Genomic DNA, 19966 nt, shown 5'->3' on the forward strand with positions numbered 1-19966 from the left:
AACTCTTGAAAAACAAGTGTCAGAGTGAGTAGGAATCAACTCATGGCAGTGACACCGATGGTGTGAGTGATGGGGATGGGGACAGAGGGTATCCAGAAACAGAGCCCCATTCCTAAGAGTCTCCCTACCTCTTCCTTGTTGGCCTGCTACGTCTCTATCCTCTATTCTTCTGGCCTTTACATATCTTTTTGAAACTTACTGGTCTGAAAAGCACTGAGTCCTGGGGTCTCTTTCTTCATAGGAGGAAATTTCCATTTACCTTAAAAGAACTTAAAATGTGCAACCAAGATTTCATTTTAGATATGGCCACACTCCCAGTGCGGGGATGGGAAGCTGAGGAATCTTTGAGGTGGCCTGTCCATGATCACAGAGCTCGGTCCCATTCCTTTTCACTACACAAGGGGTGCTACCATCTTTTTCCACTAGACATAAAGGTGTCCTCCAAATTCACAATGTGGGGTTCATCTTCCCAGCATGTCAAGTGAGACATTCTCTTCACCTGACTCTGTGTGCCTTTCACTCCAACATTCTTATCTGGATGGGCTCTGGAAGCGCAGCAGGAACATGAGGTCAGAATCAAGTCCCAGGTAGCCAGTAGCCATAGCAAGAGTGGGCGAGTCCCACAGACACCAGACCGTGTCAGAGCCCAGCCCAGGGGAGGAGCTGCGGGAGGCTCAGCCACCTCTGTCTCCACCCCGCCCAGTTCAACCACTCTTCCCCAGAGACTGCCACTCCCCCAGAAGGTGGCTCTACGCCCGTATTCTGGGTCAGCGCTGAGGCTAAGGAGAATCCTGGAAGCCTAGGCCACCATGATTTGTCTGAAAAGTCCTGCCTGAAAGCCTGAAAGGCCTGCTGAAAGGGAGCCAAGGCAGCTGCCGGGTAAGGAACGGCTGCCCCCTCCTGGGGTTTGGGATACACAGGGAGGGGAAGAGACATAAATAGAAACTGTGATGAGATTAAGGGAAAGAAAAGAGCAGAGCTCAAAATTTGCTGAACACTTATTGGTGTCAGAGACACATACAGTCTCCCCATTGTATGAAAAGCTATTAACTATTGTCCCATTTTATAGCAGAGGAAACTGAGCCTCACTGAGCAGTAAAGGGACTTCAAAGTAGATGGTTGTTCCTCCCTATTGCAGCAAACAGGCAAGACCAACAGACACAGGGCACCTTCCTGGACAGCTTCATCTTCTGTGGTTGTTTTAAAAGAGGGCCCATGGTTATATGGCTTTTCTCACATGAGCAGGATTCGGGCCCTCCTCCTGTTCCCCATTAAACAATTCTGTCTGGCCTACAGTGGGGACACGGAAGTGACTAGTAAGCTGCTAGAGGGTGGCCAGTGTGCAGTTCAGAGCCTTTATATAATGGAGACTCTGGGGGTGGGGGTGGGGAGTGGGAATAGAAACTGTATATGCTTAACTGTGCTTCTCAGAGTCAATCTAGAAAAGGGTGCCATCAGCCAAATAGGTGGCCTTACTGTCTTCTCTCCATCTTACGTTGATCAGAGATCCTCCAAAACTTACTTTAGCAACTTCCACACTGGATGGCTGCATGGGGGGAACATGGGTTCAATAGAAGGAGCTTGGGCTTTGGGTTCTCACACTCGCTTGCATTGAGAGCAGTGAGGTTCCCATCCCAGAACTACTTAGAGAGGAATGAAAGGGAATGTTTTAGTGGGAGCTCTGGGAACCTAGTGTATAAGGAGTTGCTCTGCTAACCCAAAAACAGGTGGTTCAAATCCACCAGCTGCCCTACAGGAGAAAGATGGGCAATCTCCTCCGGTATGAGCCTTTGAAAACCCAATGGAGGGTCAGCTGTGAGTCAGTTTTGACAGGGCAGCAGTGAGTGAGTGAATATGAGAGCTTTTGACTCCCATTTGTCAAATGGGTAACTGAGATTGGCAGAAACTGAATAAATGACTCGGGTGTGTCTAAACCCAAGGTTAAGCTCTCTAGATCTAGAGATCTCTTCTAACGAAGGTAAGAGTACAGAGACTACTTCCAACCTGGGAGCCTCCTGGATCCTAGGATCTTGCGGCGATTAGCATATTTCTCCTTTGCTGAAAGTCAAATGGTTCCAGCCAGAATGTCCCGAGTTGCCACTGTGGAGGACAGCCATCAGAACACTGCCCTCTGGTGGTTCACCTAAAGAGCATTCATTGAGACTATCACAACCCATGGTCTGACTCTCCTTTCAGATGGCAAATACCCACCAAATAGTCACTTAAAAGTCAGTTTCTCTGCCACGAGGATGGCTGGCATCAGTTGCACCGTTGACTGGGCTGCGTTGTGAGTGCAGCACTCTACCGCCAGAGACAGGTTTGATGGTGAAAGAGGGACCAAGTGGGATCTAGTTCAGCTTGATTGTGGACACACTCCTCCATGCAGTGCAGAGAGAAAGGGCTTGGGAGAAACCTGGATTCAGACCATGAATTGCTGTGTGACCACAGCCAGATCTCTTAACCAATCTGAACACAGCTTTAAAAGTTGACACCTACTGGGCAAGATAGTCAATATAATATAATGAGATGAAGTATCACACCTGGCACCCTGCACACTGCAAGTATTCAGAAGATACTGGTGCTTTCCCCACATCCTTATCCTTATGACTGAGAGATGAACTTTGTATGAACTGAGAAGCCTAGCCAAAGGAGCCCATTTGGGATGAGAGCACACATCCAAAGGCGGGCGGGGCAAATCTCCCAACAGGAGACCTTTGGTCCACACATTTTCTCTCTTCGTAATGTAAGCTTGAGTGCCTGGGTGGTACAAACAGCTAATGTGCTTGGACGCTAACACAAAAGTTGGAGGTTTGATTTCACATTGGAAGAAAATCCTGACAATTTACTTACCAAAAATCTCAGCTATTGAGAATTGAATGGAGCTCAGCTTTGCTTTGACCCGCATAGGGCTGATGTGAGTCAGAACTCACTCAACAGCAACTGGTTTGGTTTTGCTGGCTTGGCTTTCTTTTTTAAAATTAAATGGGGTTTTAAAAATTATTTTTAATGTAACATATATATTTTTTTACAGCATATCCTTTCCATCTAATTTTCCCCCCATTCATTCGTTGTTGCACATTTGCTTCCCTGCCCACCCCTCCCCACAGTTCATTTTTCTCTTTGAAGAAAAAAAAATCTTTCATTGTTATACCATCCCCCCAGACCACAGTCCACTTTAATATGCATTTATTTTTCTGTAATCTTGTCATGAAAATAATACCTACTCCTAGATTCCTTTTAAACAGTTTTCTCCCTCATCTGTTTAATGCAATATACATTATTTATCATCCCTTTTCTTAAGTTCCCCACAACCCAGATGTCAGTCCCGTTTTACAACAGTGGCATTATGCAATATTTGTCCTTTTGTGGCTGAGATATTTCATTCAGCATAATGTCCTCCAGAGTCACCCATTTTGTATAATATTGCATGAGTTCCTTATTTTTCAATGCAGCATAGTATTCCATTGTGTGAATACACCAGAGCTTCTCTACCATTCATTTGTTGATGGGCACTTGAGTTGTTTCCTACTCTTTGCTATTGTGAACAAAGCCATAATAAACATGGGTGTACATATATCGTCTTGGGTGGCCATTATGGTTTCTTTCGGGTCCTAGTAGTGGAATTGCTGGGTCAAATGGTGTTTCTATTTCCAGCTTTTTAAGAAAGCGCCATGCTGCCTTCCGTAGTGGTTGCACCATTTTACACTCCCACCAACAGTGAATAAGGGTTCGAGTTTCTCCACAACCTCGCCAGCATTTGCTGTTTGCTGCTCTGTTAAATTTTGCTACTTTGACTGGGGTGAAAAGATAGCTCATAGTTGTTTTGATTTTCATCTCTCTCAGAGCTAGGGATTTTGAACATTTCATCATGTGTTTGAGTGCCATCTGAATGTCTTCTTTGGTGCAGTGTCCCTTCATATCCTGTGCCCATTTTTCTACTGGGTTGTTTACCTTTATCTTGTTGTGGAGCTCGAGAGACTAAGGTGAGTCTGATACAGGCTATGGTCTTTGCAATCACTTGGTGTGCGTCGGAGAGTTGGACAATGACTAGGGAGGATAGAAGGAGAATTGATAGCTTTGAGCTGTGGTGCTAGAGAAGAGTATTGAATATACCATGGACTGCCAAGAAAATAAACAGATTCATCCTGGAAAGGGTTAAACTGGGTGGTACCTTGGAGGCAAGGATTCTGAGGCTTCGTCTAACGTACTTTGTACATGTTGTAAGGAAAGACCAGTCCTTGGAGAAGGACATCATGTTTGGAAGGGTGGAGGGACAGCGCAGGAAGGGAAGGCCCTCTATGAGGTGGATTGATTCAGTGACTGGGGTAATCGGGATGGGTGTGTCAGAGATAGTGCGATTGACACAGGACAGAGCAGAGTTTAGGGCTGTTGTACATAGGGTCGCTATAAGTCGCAAGCGACTTAATGGCACATAACAACAGTGGTAAGAAGCTGTGTTACAAAGGCACATAGTTCAAACCCACCAACTGCTCTACCAAGGAAGGATGAACAATTTCCTCCCATGCAATTTATTGCCTTGAAAATCCAACAGTGGATCAGCTATGAGCTGGTTCCGACTCAGTGGTACATAACAACATTGCTGTCAAGTCAGAGCTGACCCATAGCTCACTCTCAGCTGGTTTTCAGATATTGTAAGTCACACAAGAGGAGATTGTCTTTCTCTTACAGAGCACCTGGTGGATTTAAACTATGAGAGAATTAGCAGCACAATTCTCTACATACAATGCCACCTGAGCTCCCCAGGTTAGTAGTCAAACAAACTACAACACCTAGGGACCTCCAAAATCTGTTACATAAATTGTCATGTGCATATATTACAAAATACCTTATAGTCATTAATAAATGACAGCTCAATGTCAAGTGGTATAGAAAGGGGTCCTGAATGTGGGGAAACAATATGGAGCAATCACTGAGAAAGTGTTAGCCGGCTTCTTGCTGTTCTTACGTGTCACTGAGTGGCCTGCGACCAATAACGACCCTATGTACAGCAGCTCTGAAGCCTGCCGTGTCCTGAGCCAGTCTCACTGACTCTGACACACCAATCCCCATTGCTCCAGTTACTGTAACAATCCATCTCATTCGGGTCTTCCTCCCCTGCACTGTCCCTCCACCCTTCCGAGCATGATGTCATTTTTCCAAGGACTAGTCTCTACTAACCACGTGCCCAAAGTATGTGAGACAAAGCTTCAACATCCTGGCTTCCAGGAAGAAACTTAATTTCACCCTCACCAGGACAGACCTATTTGTTTTCTTGGCAGTCCATGGTATGTTCAAGACTCTTCTCCAGCACCACAATTCCAAGTCATCAATTCTTCTTCTGTCATTCTTAGTCATTGTCTAACTCTCTGAAGCGTAACAAGTAATTGCAAAGACCATGGCCTGAATTATGCACACTTTAGTCTTCAGACTGACATGGTTGTTTTTCAGCACTCTGGAGGGGCCCCTGAGAGCGGATTTTCCCAATGTAATTCGTCTTTTGATTTCCTGATTGCTGGTAAAAATGTTGATTGTGGAGCTGAGCAAGCTGTAACTTTTTTTTTTTCTTTGCCTCACTTTGCTTGTTTAGAAATGCAAAAAATAAGTCAACTTTGTGTTAAAAATAGATGATCTGGATGACAAAAGGCAAATCCCAATTCTTCCTTTGGCCACAGGAGGGAGGGACATGATCTGAGGCCAAATAGGGCATTCTCTTAGAAGACATACCCACAGATGCAGACAGCTGTTCCCAACAGGCAAGTGGAAGGAAAGAGAGGAAGACAGAGATGATGAGAGGGCCGTGCCGTCCTCCCCACGTATCTGGAGGCTGGATGCTAGCCCTGCCCCTCCCCATCCTTCTCTTCCTCCTCGTCTGTGAAGTGAGTCTCTTTCTTCTGAACATTCCAGTGGAGACAGTGGGCCAGGCTCTCAAACCAGTCACTCACAGAGTCCTGGACGCAGATGGAGGGCAGCGGGTAGCAGGAGATGGTGATATTGATGCAGTCCCCATGGCAGATCTCCTGTGTCTTCCGTCCATCAAAGAACACCCATGCGGTGTTCCTGGCTTCTGGGGACAGAGTGATCTTTAGCTCCATGCCAGCAGGGACAATAGGCCGGAAGGATAGGGAGTGTGGGCAGATGGGGGTGATCACGATGGCTGGTACATTGGGGTGGATCATGGAGGCTCCTGCTGCAGCTGCTAGGCTGTGCTTCCCGTCGGTGTGGATACAATCACTCCATCACCCTGCACAGTAGTGATGAGGTGTCCTTCAGGTAAACGTCCAAGTTGGAGAGGTAGGAGGAAGGACCTTTGTCAATCACCACCTCTTTTAGAACCTAACACTGCATGACCTGCTTGCTGACCTCGGGGTCCGGGTCCAGTGTGCCGTTCTCTCGGATTGCATTGGTAGCCACCGCCTTCTTCCCTCTAAGTTCCTTCACAACTCGAACTTTGAGCCGACTCCAGAGGACAATGGCTGCATTCCCCTCTATCACCTGAGTAACTTGGGACTGGAAGTTCTCAAAGTTGAAGGGGGTCAGGAAGCCCAGGGAGCCCAGGTGGAAGGCCATGACAGGGGGCACGCTGCCCTGAAAGAGGGAGGAGGCATAGAGTAAGGTCCCATCTCCCCCCAGACAGATGATGACGTCGATTTGATTGGAAATGTCATCATAATCTTCTCTGAAAGTACAAAATTTCTTCTTCACTGGTCCAAAATTCTCATCACTCACAATAGCAGGGTCTTCCAGAACTTTTTTTTCCACATATACAATCATGTTGTTCTCCTCCATGAGGTACACACAGAGTTCCTTGAAGGGCTGCAGCAGGCTGGCATCTCGAATTTTCTTGATGACGAGAACGCTCTTTGGAGCCTTGTTCCAAGTCAACCTCTGACTCGCAGGGTCCTGGACATGCATGATGGTCTGAGGGCTCGGCAGCACACAGGCTTTTGGTCCAAAAGTCACTGGACATGGCCCATGCAGGGTCCTCCTGAACTCCTTGGTGCTCCCCAGGGCAGGAGAGGCAGACAGACTGCGGGACTTGGCCCGGCCCCGGATGGGGTGGCTGTGGCTCCAATCCTCATCCCCAAGGCAGGCCGCACAGCGGAACGGCCCCAGCTCCGGGCTCAGCTCCCTGCTCAAGCTGTTCTTCTCCCAGCTCCCTGCTCAAGCTGTTCTTCTCCCGCTCCATTGCCACAGCTGGTGGGCGGGGACGATGGGCAGAGAAACACGGATGCCGTTTGCTACAGACGCAGTCTCCTGCAGGCGCGCCTACATGCCCGGCGGAGCCCGCGGGTCTCACAGCCCCACCGCCGCCGCAAGCTGTAAATTTTTTTTATTAGTTTATTTATTTTTCATTTCAATGAACATCTACAGAGATTTTGGAATTCCATTCATTCATTGTTGCACCCTTCTCCCCGCCCCCCTCCACCTCCCCACCCCACCGCCTGTTTGCTCCTCTCCTTGAAAAGCAAAAGAAAAACTCCTTCATTGGTACACAATCCCCTCCCCCGCACACGCCCAACCCCACCCTCACCCCAAATATAATCCACCCTGCAACCCTCATTCCATACTCTTATGATAAACATAATGCCCTAAAATATAATACTTTTAAACTATTCTCTCCCTCACAGACTTCAATGCAGTAAACATGATTTATCCAGTTTTTCTCAATCTTACCCCCACCCCAATGTCAGCCTCATTCTTTAACAGTGGCACCATATAGCATTTGTCCCTTTGTGACTGAGATATTTCACCCAGCATCATGTCCTCCAGGGTCACCCATTTTGAATAATATTGCATGAGTTCCTTGGTTTTCAATGCAGCATAGTATTCCATTGTGTGAATATACCATATCTTCTCTATCCATTCATTTGTTGATGGGCACTTAGGTTGTTTCCAACTCCGTGATACTGTAAACAAAGCCGCGATAAACATGGGTATGCATATATCTACTTGGATGTCGTTTATAGTCTCTTTAGGGTATATCCCTAGTAGTGGAATTGCTGGGTCAAATGGTATCTCTATTTGCAACTTTTTGAGAAAGCACGTGGCAAGCTATAATTTTTAACAGCTTCAATCTCCATCTGTCATGGTGCTGCCAATTGGCCCAGTGGTATGAATTGTTGTCTTCTTGATGTTAAGCTTCAATCCATATTGAAGACTATAATCTTTGACCTTCTGTAGGAAGTGCTTCAGGTATTCTTCAGTTTCAGCAAGCAAGGTTGTGTCATCTGCATAATGTATATTGTTGATGAGTCTTCTTCCAATTCCTCTTAATATAGCCCTGCTTCCCAAATGATCTGTTCTGCATATAGATTGAAAATGCATACATCACTGATGCACTCCTTTCCTGATTTAGAACCATGCTGAGTTTACCTGTTCTGTTCTGGTCCAAGTATAGGTTTTGCATAAACACAATCAAGTGTTCTGAGATTGTCATTTTTGTCACGGTTTTCCCCATTCTCCTTAAGGTTAGCTACAGTTTGTTGTGATCCACACATTCAAATTCCTTTGCATGGTCAATGAAACACAGTTAGACATTCTTCCGGTACTCTCTAGTTACTGCCAAGATCCAGCTGACACTGACTCCCTAGAGCCACGACCTCTTCTAAACCCATCTTGTATTTCTGGTAGTTCTCTGTCAATATACTGTTCCAGTCATTTCTGGATAATCTTCAGCAGTCTTTGGCTAGTGTGAGATATTAGTGATGTCGTTTGATAATTTCCACACCCTGTCAGGCCACCTTTTTTTTGGGGGGGAGGGATGGGAATAAACATGGATCTCTTCCAGTAAGCTGTCCAAGTAGTTGTCCTCCAGATTTCTTAGTATAACTCAATGAGCACATCCAGGACAGTATCTATTTGTTGAAATTTGTCAATTGGTATTCCATCAATTCCTGGTGATTTATTTTTTTGCCAAATCCTTCAGAGCAGCCTGTCTCAATTCAATGCTGACTCAATTCAATTCTGCTTCATTTGCTTGGAAACATTTCTTAATTTCACTAAGCTTCAGTTTTTCCACTTGTAAAACGAGAATAATTGGCACTACTTCAAAGAGTTGTTGTGCAATAAGATTTGTAAACTGTCATTCAAATAAAACAGATTTGACAAGAAACAGAAAGAGTTGTGAGAATCTGTGAGGTGTTTAACCCAATGTGATGGGAGGAACAAGGGTGGTCTTCTTTGATTAAAATTTAAAGAACAGCTCACTTTCTTTGAGTCAGAACTGACTCATAGCTGACCCTTCAGCAAGTTTTCAGATGCTATAAGTCACATGAGAAGATGTTGTCCATCTTTCTTCAGCAAAGCCACAAGGGGATTCGAACCACCACAGAGATAATGCCTGTGAGTGAGCAGCACAGCAGACTGTTGTTGGTAGATGCCATCAAGTTGACCCATAGTGGCCCTGCAAACAACAGATCTGAATCCTGCCCCATGGTGCCTTCTTCATCTCTGCTATTCTTGAACCAATGGTTACAGTCACTATGTTGGTCCATCTCATTGAGGGTCTTCCTCTCTTTTATTGACCTTCCATGTAGTAGCTGGTGGATTGGAACTCTCAGCCTTTTGTTTAGCATCCAACCACTTTAGCCACTGGACCGTCAGGGCTCCCCTACAATGGCTGGAGTCTAGAAAGTGGCCTGCTTCACAGAGGTTACCACAGAACAGGGGATGATCTTCCATGAGGCTGCCTGGGGACAGGTCTGAATCTACGCCTCAGAACCCCCATTTCCCTGTCACTGGCATGACAGGTGACGGACTTTTCCACCTTATTGCTCTTTCAGAGCAACATCTGGTGACAGCTGTCAAACCTGAGGAAACCAGGCCCCCGCCCATACCTTTCTGACAGACCTCACGCACCCAGCATCCCCACTTACGGTGCCAGGATGGCTCCAGAGCACCGAGCATCTGGTCTGGGAGGAATGGAGGCAGCCAGTGTCCTCGGTTGCACCAGGCCTCATTTCTGAAGGAAGAAAGTCCTGCACGAGGCTGGCCATCCTCCAGTGAAGTCTTCTCTGGTGTCCACAAGCATGTGGTTGCTGCCCTGAGCCTCTATGCCTCATCTGTAACCCAGGGATTCTCCTGCCACATCACTAGGCCACTATGAGGAGCAAGAAAGAAAATCTGTAGTAAAGTACCACACATATTACTTGTCTCATGGAAGGTTTCTCAGGAAGTTTTCCTTTCTATGTCTGTGTGACCTGCTTAATGGGCACAGATACTAGGACAAGTAAGACAGTATCTGGCTTGCTTAAGGTGAGCGTACAGTTGGGATTCCTTCCTAGGAAAGTCAGGTCAAAGGGTAAATTCAGAACAAGGACAAGACAGAGTCTGGACAAGGACAGTCATGGGATTCTCAGATAACACGTATCATGGAATAGACTGGCTGCATTTCTGGAGCTGATGAGCCACTTTCTAAATAAGATCTTAGTCTTAGAGTGATTTACGATGAGAAAGGTAGAATATCAGTGAAAGAGAGGAAAACTCTCAACAAGGTCCGTCAACACTGTAGCTTGAGTGAGGAGAAGATGGTTCAGGATATGGCAGGTTCTGGGCTGTCATTCTTGAGATAGCTGTAAGTGATGATCAACTTGACAACACCTAACGACAACACGAAATGAAATCCTCACAAACAGAGTCAAAATGTGTAAGCAAACGGCATGAAAAGAGGCTGCTTGCCACAAACATTGAGTAAACACCGTGACTAGTGCCTCCCAGGGGAGAGGAGGTGGCCTGGCCATGGCTGAGCCTTTTGACTTTCTAACTCTGTCTTGTCTCCTGTTCCTCCAGGTGGGTCTTCCTTCAGCTCTGCCCTGTGCGAGAGGCTCCTCAACATGAGCTACAGCCTCCACTTGACCTTCATGTGTCTAAGTCTCTTTGCTCAAAGGTAAACGTGGCCACCCACAGAATCGGAATTGCTACGTGTATTCATGCACAGAGTGAAGGTGGCAGCTCTTTTCAAGCATCTATGTGGCTGCTTTTGTTGTTGTTGTTTGCCATCAAGTCAGAACCAACCCGTAGTTGACCTCCAGCAAGTTTTCAGAGGCAGTTTATCCCACAGGAGGAGACTGACGACCCTTTTCCTACGGAACATCCGGTGGATTCAAACCCTATCTCCTCGGGATTGCAGGGAAGCTTCTTACCTCTGCGTCATCAGAGTATGTTGATGTGGTTGTGGCTAGGTGCCACCAATTCAGGTACAACCGATAGTGACCCTTTGAAAAGCCGAACTGAACCCTGTCCTGTTCTGTACCATCCTCATCTATTCTGGCACACTAGAGTCCATTGCTGAAATCACTGTGTCAATCCATTTCATTAGGGGTCTTCTCCTTTGCTGAGCTCCCCAGAGTAGGACATATTTGAGGTTTTGGGAAAGGTAGAGGTTCAGTGAAAGAGAAGCAGACCCTTAACTAGACAGATTGGCACAATGACTGTAGCAGTAGGCCTGAGCACGTTAGAGATTGGGGGGAGGGCCCAGAAGAGGGCAAGGTTCAGATCTGTTGTTCAGAGCATCTCTAGGAGCCGCATTCAACTCAATGACACTAACCACATGACAAGGCAAAGCCTGTCTTTCACCTACCTGCAAAAACAGAGCCACAAAACTCCCTGCCCTTTATTCTACCAAGTGTGCAGTGGTAAAAGGGATTCTGGCCTTCTACTGTGGGAAATCTAGCTTCCACTGCTGGCCAAGGCCCCTCATGCATAGTCACTAATCAACTGTCAGTGAAGGCATGAGTGTTGCTCTGATGCTAAACAGATTTCAGAGGAGCTTCCCAATTAAAATGGACTAGAAACAAAGGACTGGTAATCTTCCAAATATCACCATGGTCTGATTCCATTGCACATGGATCATCCGCAATTGGGGGCTGACCCAACGACAGATAATAACAATAAGTTTATTCTGTCTAGAGAACTCAGCCCACTGTTATCAAGTCGGTCTTAACTCATGGTGACCTTACACCGAGTTCATCAAGGGTGTAAAACAAATGAACTTGGAGTAGGCTGCCTCATCTTTTCTCCAAAGAGAGGCTGTTGGGTTCCTACCATCAAACTTTCAGTGAACAGCTTAGTACATAATAAGTTATGCCTTAAGCTTTCAAAATAGTCATAGGTGAATGAATCTCTTGTGTTTGTTGAGAAGATACTTGAATAATTTCTTAATTACTAAGCCATTCTGATTAAAATTCAAAATATCTCTTTGCAAGAGTCACTGTTGGTACAGGGGCACCAGCAGACACACACACACACACACACACACACACACATAAGCATAATGTCAGGCTCATGTGTGTTTATGTTTCTGGATGCATGAACAAGCATGTAGATGGAAAATCCATTCTGTTTTCTAGGATGTGCGTCTGGGGGAATCAGTTTAACATCGAAGTCAGCAGACGTGACAAGCTTTCCCTACCTGGCTTTGACAACCTCACAGCAGGGTATAATAAATTCCTCAGGCCCAGTTTTGGCGGTAGGTCATCTTTTTTTTTTTTTTTTTTTTGTTCAGAACATCCATTCGAAGGGACAGGAGCAGAGACAATATCCAGAGGAGGGTTCCAGAAGGTTGTAGTTCACTGCTCTTCGTCTCTGCAACTTGCTTAAGGATTGGCAGTGACGGATGAGGAACACTGACAGTGGTTCTCTGTGCCACTTTTGAGAAAGCACTTTACCTTTCCAGCAACAAGTTAAGGAAATATTCTTCCCTACTGAGGGTGCTAAGAGAGTCACCCTACAGTCTCTCACACACAGCCTTCCCTCCTTCTGTCCCACTTTCATTGTTTTCTCAAGCAGCTCACAAGTCCCACCAGGACCACCATGTCTGGTCTTCCTGCCTCTAGTCTAATCCCCAGCACTGCCACTTGAATGACCCCAGCCCTGGGCCATTTGTCTGCTCAGGACAGTTGTGACACCCGGCACGCTCAAGATAGAGCCCAGAACCCTTTGAAAGGCACACCAGGCCCCTCATGGCCCAGCTCCCCCTGTCTGCCATCTCATCTTCCCACACCCTCCCCCTGCACCATCCCACACTGCTCCTCAGTTCTAGGCTGTGGCCTTTTGAAGGAGTCTTATTTATTTGCTTTGATAACACCAGCAGCAACTTTGTGCTTGTGACATACATAGCAGCTTTTCAGGAAACATTTGTTGAAAGAATGAGAGACAAAAGAAGGGAGTTAGACCAGCTGCATACCTCTTCACTGCGTCTCAGTGTCTTTATTTGTCAATATGATTTTGAATTAAGGTGATTTCTACATCCTCATTACAGACCAGAAAATGCTGGGAATAATATTGGATCCTAACACTCTAAAGTTGTGTGGTAATTTTAACCGTGTAAGTGCCTCAGCTTTGCTGAGACTCCCTTTTACTTGCTGTAAAATAGAAAGAGGTATCTACCTCCCAGGGAGGATTGAAGGTGATAAAAAGCATTATGCTTTTGAGTATTCAGCATAGTACCTGCTACTTTTTCCTTCCTCCTTCTCCCAGCAGATGATAAAATTCTCTGGTCGGATCTGTGATTAGTGTACGAGTTCAAGTCCTCTGAACAGGTTTCAGGTGAGCCTTTTGGACTAAGATGAACTAGGAAGAAAGGCTTGGCAATCTGCTTCCAAACTCAGACCATGAAAAGCCTATGAGTCATGATTGCCTGATTCACAGCCAGTGACAATCATGGCACAGGACTGAGCAGTGTTGTTCCACTGTGCGCGGGGTTTCCCATGAACCGAGGCAGACCGGATGGGAGCTAACTACAACATGTGTTAAGAGACTTAAGAGTTCAGTCTCCTCTGGCTTTCCCAGGCCTTAGTGAGCACTAATGACTAGGGCATGCGTATGCGCACCTCAGTTAAGTGCACCTAATGGTTTCTTCTGCCTCTTGAATCCCACACAGTTAGGCTGGAGTATGACCCTTCTTATCCACCAGCTCGCTGGCCAACAAGGTAGAGGAGCATTGAGCAAAGAGCTCATAGTGAGAACATGGAGCCAGAGTGGACTTAAGGGACGTGAGGCCCTGAACCTAAAAATGGATCAAAAACAAGGGACAGTACAGTACCTCATTCATGAAGCTCCTGTCAGTCTTCCATTGAAGTACCCGGTCTCTCTGTGGCAGGAACCTTGATAGCATAATAAGTAACATACTGGGTTGCTAATCAATCTAAAGGTCACCTGTTCCAATCCACCTGTGGGCCAGTAGGGGAAAGAGAGGCAGTCTCCTCCTGTAAAGATTTTACTGTCTTGGAAGTCTAATGGATGGAGGTACATTGAATCAATTCCAACTGAAAGGCCTGGAGAGGCTCATGGTGCAATTGCTTTGACGCAGCTGCTTTCTGTAATGTCTGTCCATACAAGCTCTAGGACACAGATATCCTAAAGAGACGGACTTCCACGGAAGTTTTCAGAAGCTGAGTTGGCCAGAGCTGAGTTTGCAAGCAGGTCCCAGTGAACACTGTCCAGGAATCAGCTCTGACCTCTTTCCTAGGAGAAAGCTGCCCTCTGGTGGCACAGCTAAATTCTAGAACTCAAAGAGAAGATGGTGCGAGCCCTGGTCCATGAGAAAAGGCCTGGACTAGACAGTCTAGAAACAAACAAAAACCACAGTGCGGCTGGAGCTTTTCTGAGCTGTCCATCCTTCACATTGCTCTGTGAGGAAAACAAACACTGGCCAACTGCCCACCAGATTCAGGCATTCAAAGCAAATGCAGTCACCTTGTCAGCACAGCCCTGGACGGTGGACAGTCTCACAAGTGGAAAAGCTATAGCACAGAGTGTTAACGACATGTGCAAGACCACACAGCTAGCAAGGGGCCAGCACGTGACTCAAGCACGTCTATCTACACCCAGCCTTCTCCTCTAGAGCCTCCTCTGTATGCTCAAAGCGAGAAAAACCATTAACACCACATTCCTGCAGCATCTTTCAGCATCTGCCATCCAAGGCTGCCTTCTTTACACAAAATTTTAATACTTAATTTTTTTATTGACTTGCCCTTAGAATTCCCTTTCCAAATATTTTCTCTATATTCAGTGACTTTGTTGCATTAGAAACCAACCTATACGTGGCTCAAGAGGCGGTTGTGTGAACAGAGCAAGATAATAATGCATGCTTTAAAATTAGGAAAGGTGTGCATCACGGTTGTATCCTTTTTCTATATCTATTTAATTTATATTCTGACAAAATTATTTGAGAAACTGGACTCTATGAAGAAAATGTGGCATCAGGATTGGAGGAAGATTCAGCAGTAGCTTTTGTTATGGAGATGACACAAACTTGCTTGCTGAAAGTGAAGACTTGAAGCATTTGCTGTAGAAGGTTAAACACTGCATCCTTCAATATGGAGTGCATCTCATTGTCTAGAAAACAAAACCCCTCACCATTGGAATGATAAGTAATATCATGACAGACAGAGAGAGAACTGAGACAGTCAACGACTTCATCTTAGTTGGATCCACAATCAGTACAATTGGCACCAGCTGTCAGATCAGGAAACGTATTGCAGTGGAAAAGTCTGTAGGTATAGACCCCTTCAAATCATTGAGGAGTAATGATGTCTGTTTGAGGACCAAGGTGTTCCTGATTCAGCTCATGGTCTTTTCAGTCACTTGCTATGCATCTGAGAGCTGGACAATGACTAAGGATGACAGAAGAAGAATTGATGCCTTTATTGGCATCATAGTTCTAATCTCACCCTCACCACTTATCTCCAATATACGAATATACCATGGACTGTCAAAAACAAAAAAATCTGTGAATAAACAGATAAGTCCTGGAGAAGGTGAAACTAGAGTGCTCCTTGGGGACAAAGATGAAACGTTATCTCACATACTTTGGGCATGTTCCTTGACAGGCTATTCTTTCAAGAGGGACATCATGCTTGTGAAGGTGGAAGCATGGCAAAAGAAGAAAAACGCTTCACACGTGGTGACTGGGGCAATGGGCTTGTGTATGTCACAGATTGTGAGGATGACACGAAATAGGACAATGTTCAGATCCATTGTTCATAGAGTTGTTATGAATCTTACTCACCTCAATGGCACCAAACAAGAGGCTTTTAAATTCCACCTCTACTTTTCCTGATTAATGTACTGTCCCAGCTTATCTATTAATCTGTAAGGACAGTTTTTAACCTTTCTGAAAGTTACTAAGAATGTGTAAGAGAGAGGCAGTGCCATGTACTTAGTATATAATGATTGCTTAGTGGTAAGGAATTGTGCTGCCATTGCAAAGGTAGGTGGTTTGATTCCACCAGCTGCTCCCTGGGAGAAAAGACAGACCATCTCCTGGGTGATTTACTGGCTCTGGAAACCCACCGGAGGGTCAGCTTTGCATCAGTTCCAACTCAGTGGAATACAGCAACAACAGTGTTAGTTACAAAGAGCTCTGGTAGCCTCGTTGATAAGGAGTTGCATTCCCAACCTAGAGAGGTGCAGCTCAAAATCACTAGCTTCTCTACAGGAGAAAGATGGACTGTCTCCTTCTATGGGATTTACAGCCTCTGAAAAACCCACTGGAGGGTCAGCCATGAGCTGATTGCAACTCAATGGCAATAAGTGAGTGAGTAAATATATGACAGAAAAAATGCTGAACACTTTCTACAGATTACTTCATTCACCAGCACCTTCTCTGTAAATGGTTAACATATTGAAAGGCTCATGTCTACCCAGCAGCAACAACAACAACAACAAAAAAAGACTGCAATTTAATTCTGAAAAAAATTAGTCACTGGAAATCCTCTGGAACACAGTTCTACTCTGAAAGAGTTGGCGTCAGTCACCATGAGCTGGTGTTGATGCCACAGGAGCTATTTTTTCTGCTGGGCTCACATATAGTCCCTCTTGCCACGCTGCAAAAGAATGATCATAGTTCTAATCTCACCCTCACCACTTATCTCCATTAGTGTTAACCCCACTTGCAGGTGACACAGCTCTGAAGAATGCAGTCACTCTCCCAGGACCACAGAGCTGGGAGGTGACAGGGCTGAGATCTAGGCACTGAAGCTTTCTTTAAACTAATGCCAACATCTCTCTGACACCTGGCTTTCCTTCCACTTTGGTAGCCTCACAATTTGATATAATCAAAAGAGCCAATAAACATAAGTAAACATGTTTAAAAAAAAAAACCCAAAGCATAAACTCACCTCCTCTGGCTTGACTTCTGAGAAGAGTGCCTATAAGGCTTTTGTTTTAAGAGTTAAAAAATATATTCTCTAGAGTTTAGCCTCCCTGCTGAGATGCCAAGATTTCTAATAGTCTGTATCCTAGACCCAAGTAGGGAAGGTTGTGGAATCCAAAAGAGTTCAAGGTTATTGGAGAGCAAACAAATGAGAGAAGTGTCAGGAGATAGGCAAGGAATCAATCGTGAGCAATCTTGAATGCCATCTTGTGGCAAATTTACTTAGTTAAAGGAAAAAAAGGGGGGGGGGGAAGAAGACAATATACAATTTTTCTATTTCTTTTCAATTTCTACATGTCCAGTCTTTTGCAAGCACCATCTTGCAATCTCATCGCTAGCCACCTGGAGTGAGGTCAGCAGGTCCTACCTCCAAGTTTAGGAGTCCACGTGTTTCCCTCCACTTCAGACTCAAACTTATTGTCATCAAGTCAGAACCAAATCCTAGCTAACACTCCAGGAAGTTTTCAGGAGGCTGTAAAATTACACAGGAGGGTCCCACTGGTGCATTCAAATCACTACAGAGGCACCAATGGACTAGGCAACCAGAGCTCCTATCTCCTTAGACTCGTTTGTTGTTATACGCCATCACGTCGTCCGTGACCCCTAGTGACCCTGTCTATGTACAGCAACTGAACCCTGCCGTGTCCTGAGACAGTCTCACTGATTCCAACACACCTACTACCCCTCATGACCCCAGTTACTGAATCAATCCATCTAATCCCAGGTTTTCCTTTCCTGTACTGTCCCTACACCGTTTTGAGCATGATGTCCTTCTCCAAGGACTGGTCCTTCCTGGCCATGTGCCCAAAGTATGTGAGACAGAGCTTCAAAATCCTAGTCTCCAAGGAGAAACTTGGTTTCGCCCTCTCCAAGACAGACCTATTTGTTTTCTTGGTGGTGCATCTTAGTCATTCTCCAGTTGTCTGATGCATAGTAAGTAATTTGCGAAGACCATGGCCTGGATTAGGTGCACCCTAGCCTCTAGACTGACATCATTGCTTTTCAGTACTAGCTAGCATTAAATTTAAGAATCTTCTCTATGTGTCTCACTTGTAGTCTACCATAAGCTCAGAAGTCTAACCTTCTCTCCACTTAAGACTGTGTGAGAAGTAGCAAATATCTTACCACTGCTTTCTTTAACTGCATATATTAAAATAACTATGTATTTGTGTGTATTTTAATAGATAAAGAGGTCACACTTAAAAGGAGTGACAGTCAAGTCATACTTTACACAATGGTTATAGCCAAGGGAACGAAGGTAGCAGTTAACCTTTTCAGTTACATCCTTCTAAGTTGTTAAATATTTTTCAACAAGCAAGTATTGCTGGTAGCATGTTGGTTCAGGAGTTGCACTGGCAACTCAAAGGCATGAGATTTTTTTTTCTTGAGGGAAAAAAGATAATCTCCATCTAGTGTGATTTCTAGCCTCTGAAAACCTGCTGGAGGGTCAGCTATGAATCTGTTTCTCATAGGACTCAAGGACACACAACAACAATGTAGTGTTGGGAAATCTTATGTTGATCCTTCTTTGTAAATGGATCTTTTTTTTTTATTTCATTCTTAGGAGAACCAGTTCAGATAGCAGTGACTCTCGACATTGCAAGCATTTCTAGTATCTCAGAGAGTAACATGGTAAGTTACCACCTGAGGAGTCACTATGCTAGTGTTTAGTGGGGTTACATGTCCTGGTCATTCCTGGTAAGTCCTGGGTGACCACAATCACTTACCTCAGAAGCCATGTTGCACAGTGGATAACAAATTCCATTCCACCCACTGCCTACCTCCAAGGGGAATCTCACCTGCTCCTCTCTGCTCAGTTCAGACTTTCCTGTCCATAAAACCCCTCTCTTTCATCTTTACTCACTCAGGGCCAAATCAATACGTACCAGCTCCAAGCCCAAGAGTTCACATGTCCCCCTCCACTTCAGACCATCTGGCTCCTTCTCTAGTTCACCCTTAGCTGTCGGGGGCTAGATCCCAGTTCGCGGGACTTAGGGGCGCACATGTTTCCTCTTGTTCAGACTAACCAGCACCCATACACTTGGGTCCTATAATCCACTGGAATGACCCACAAAACTCACAGGAAATACTTCACCTGTGATAATAGCTTTAATATAACAAAAAAGGATACAAATAAAGAAATGCAGAAGGTAAGGTGTGGGAAGTATCCCAGTGCAAATATTCAAGAGCAAATGACCACTTTTACCATGGACTGGTGGCAAGAAGCTGCACTGCACTCCCAAAGGCACACACTTTGAACCCACCAGCTGCTCCACAGAAGAAGAATGGAAATCTCCTCCTGTGTGATTAACTGCCTCTGAAAACCCACCGCGGGGTCAGCTGTGGCTTAGTTCTGACTTGATGATACACAACAACAACAACCAACCATGAAGCTCTATCTGAGCCTTAGGACTTACTGGCCTCACCCCTCAAGTGAGCCTCTGTACTCTCAGAAGTCCCAAACAGAAGACCAAACTGCCATGGAGCAATTGTTCAATCAGTCTACGTTTTCACATATGTTTCCAGTCAACATTGTTGTTATTATATGCCATTAAGTCGCTTGAGCTTGGAACCTGGATCTATCCTGAACCAACTTTATTGTCTCTAACACACCTACCCCTATTACTCCAGTCACTGAATTAATCATCTCATTGAGGGTCTTCCTCTCTTGCATTGTCCCTCAATCCTCCCAAGCATGATATCCCTCTCCAAAGATTGGTCCCATCTCTATACCCAATGTATGTCAGATGAAGCTTCAGAATCCTTGCCTCCAAGGAGCAGCCTGGTTTCACCCTCTCCAGGACAAACCTG

At 45.4% G+C, this 19966-nt stretch overlaps 1 protein-coding gene and 1 pseudogene across 1 annotated transcript in view; one reads left to right on the top strand and one right to left on the bottom strand.

Annotated features, from left to right (window-relative positions):
• Positions 1 to 5831: 5831 nt before the first annotated feature.
• Positions 5832 to 9995, bottom strand: LOC102874286 (annotated as a pseudogene).
• An 809-nt stretch (positions 9996 to 10804) lies between these two features.
• The window catches only part of GABRP (gamma-aminobutyric acid (GABA) A receptor, pi), a 28109-nt gene continuing 18947 nt past the window's right edge, over positions 10805 to 19966 (top strand). Inside the window, exons 1-3 of the mRNA XM_006884339.1 lie at positions 10805 to 10885; positions 12348 to 12466; positions 18720 to 18787. Coding sequence (XP_006884401.1) covers positions 10833 to 10885; positions 12348 to 12466; positions 18720 to 18787 — 240 coding nt within the window. The 5' untranslated portion in view covers positions 10805 to 10832. The remainder of the gene's footprint in view (positions 10886 to 12347; positions 12467 to 18719; positions 18788 to 19966) is intronic.

Source organism: Elephantulus edwardii, unplaced genomic scaffold (genome assembly GCF_000299155.1).
Source record: "Elephantulus edwardii isolate Elephantulus edwardi_28Jun2011 unplaced genomic scaffold, EleEdw1.0 scaffold00033, whole genome shotgun sequence".
In the NCBI taxonomy this organism is placed as follows: Eukaryota; Metazoa; Chordata; class Mammalia; order Macroscelidea; family Macroscelididae; genus Elephantulus; species Elephantulus edwardii.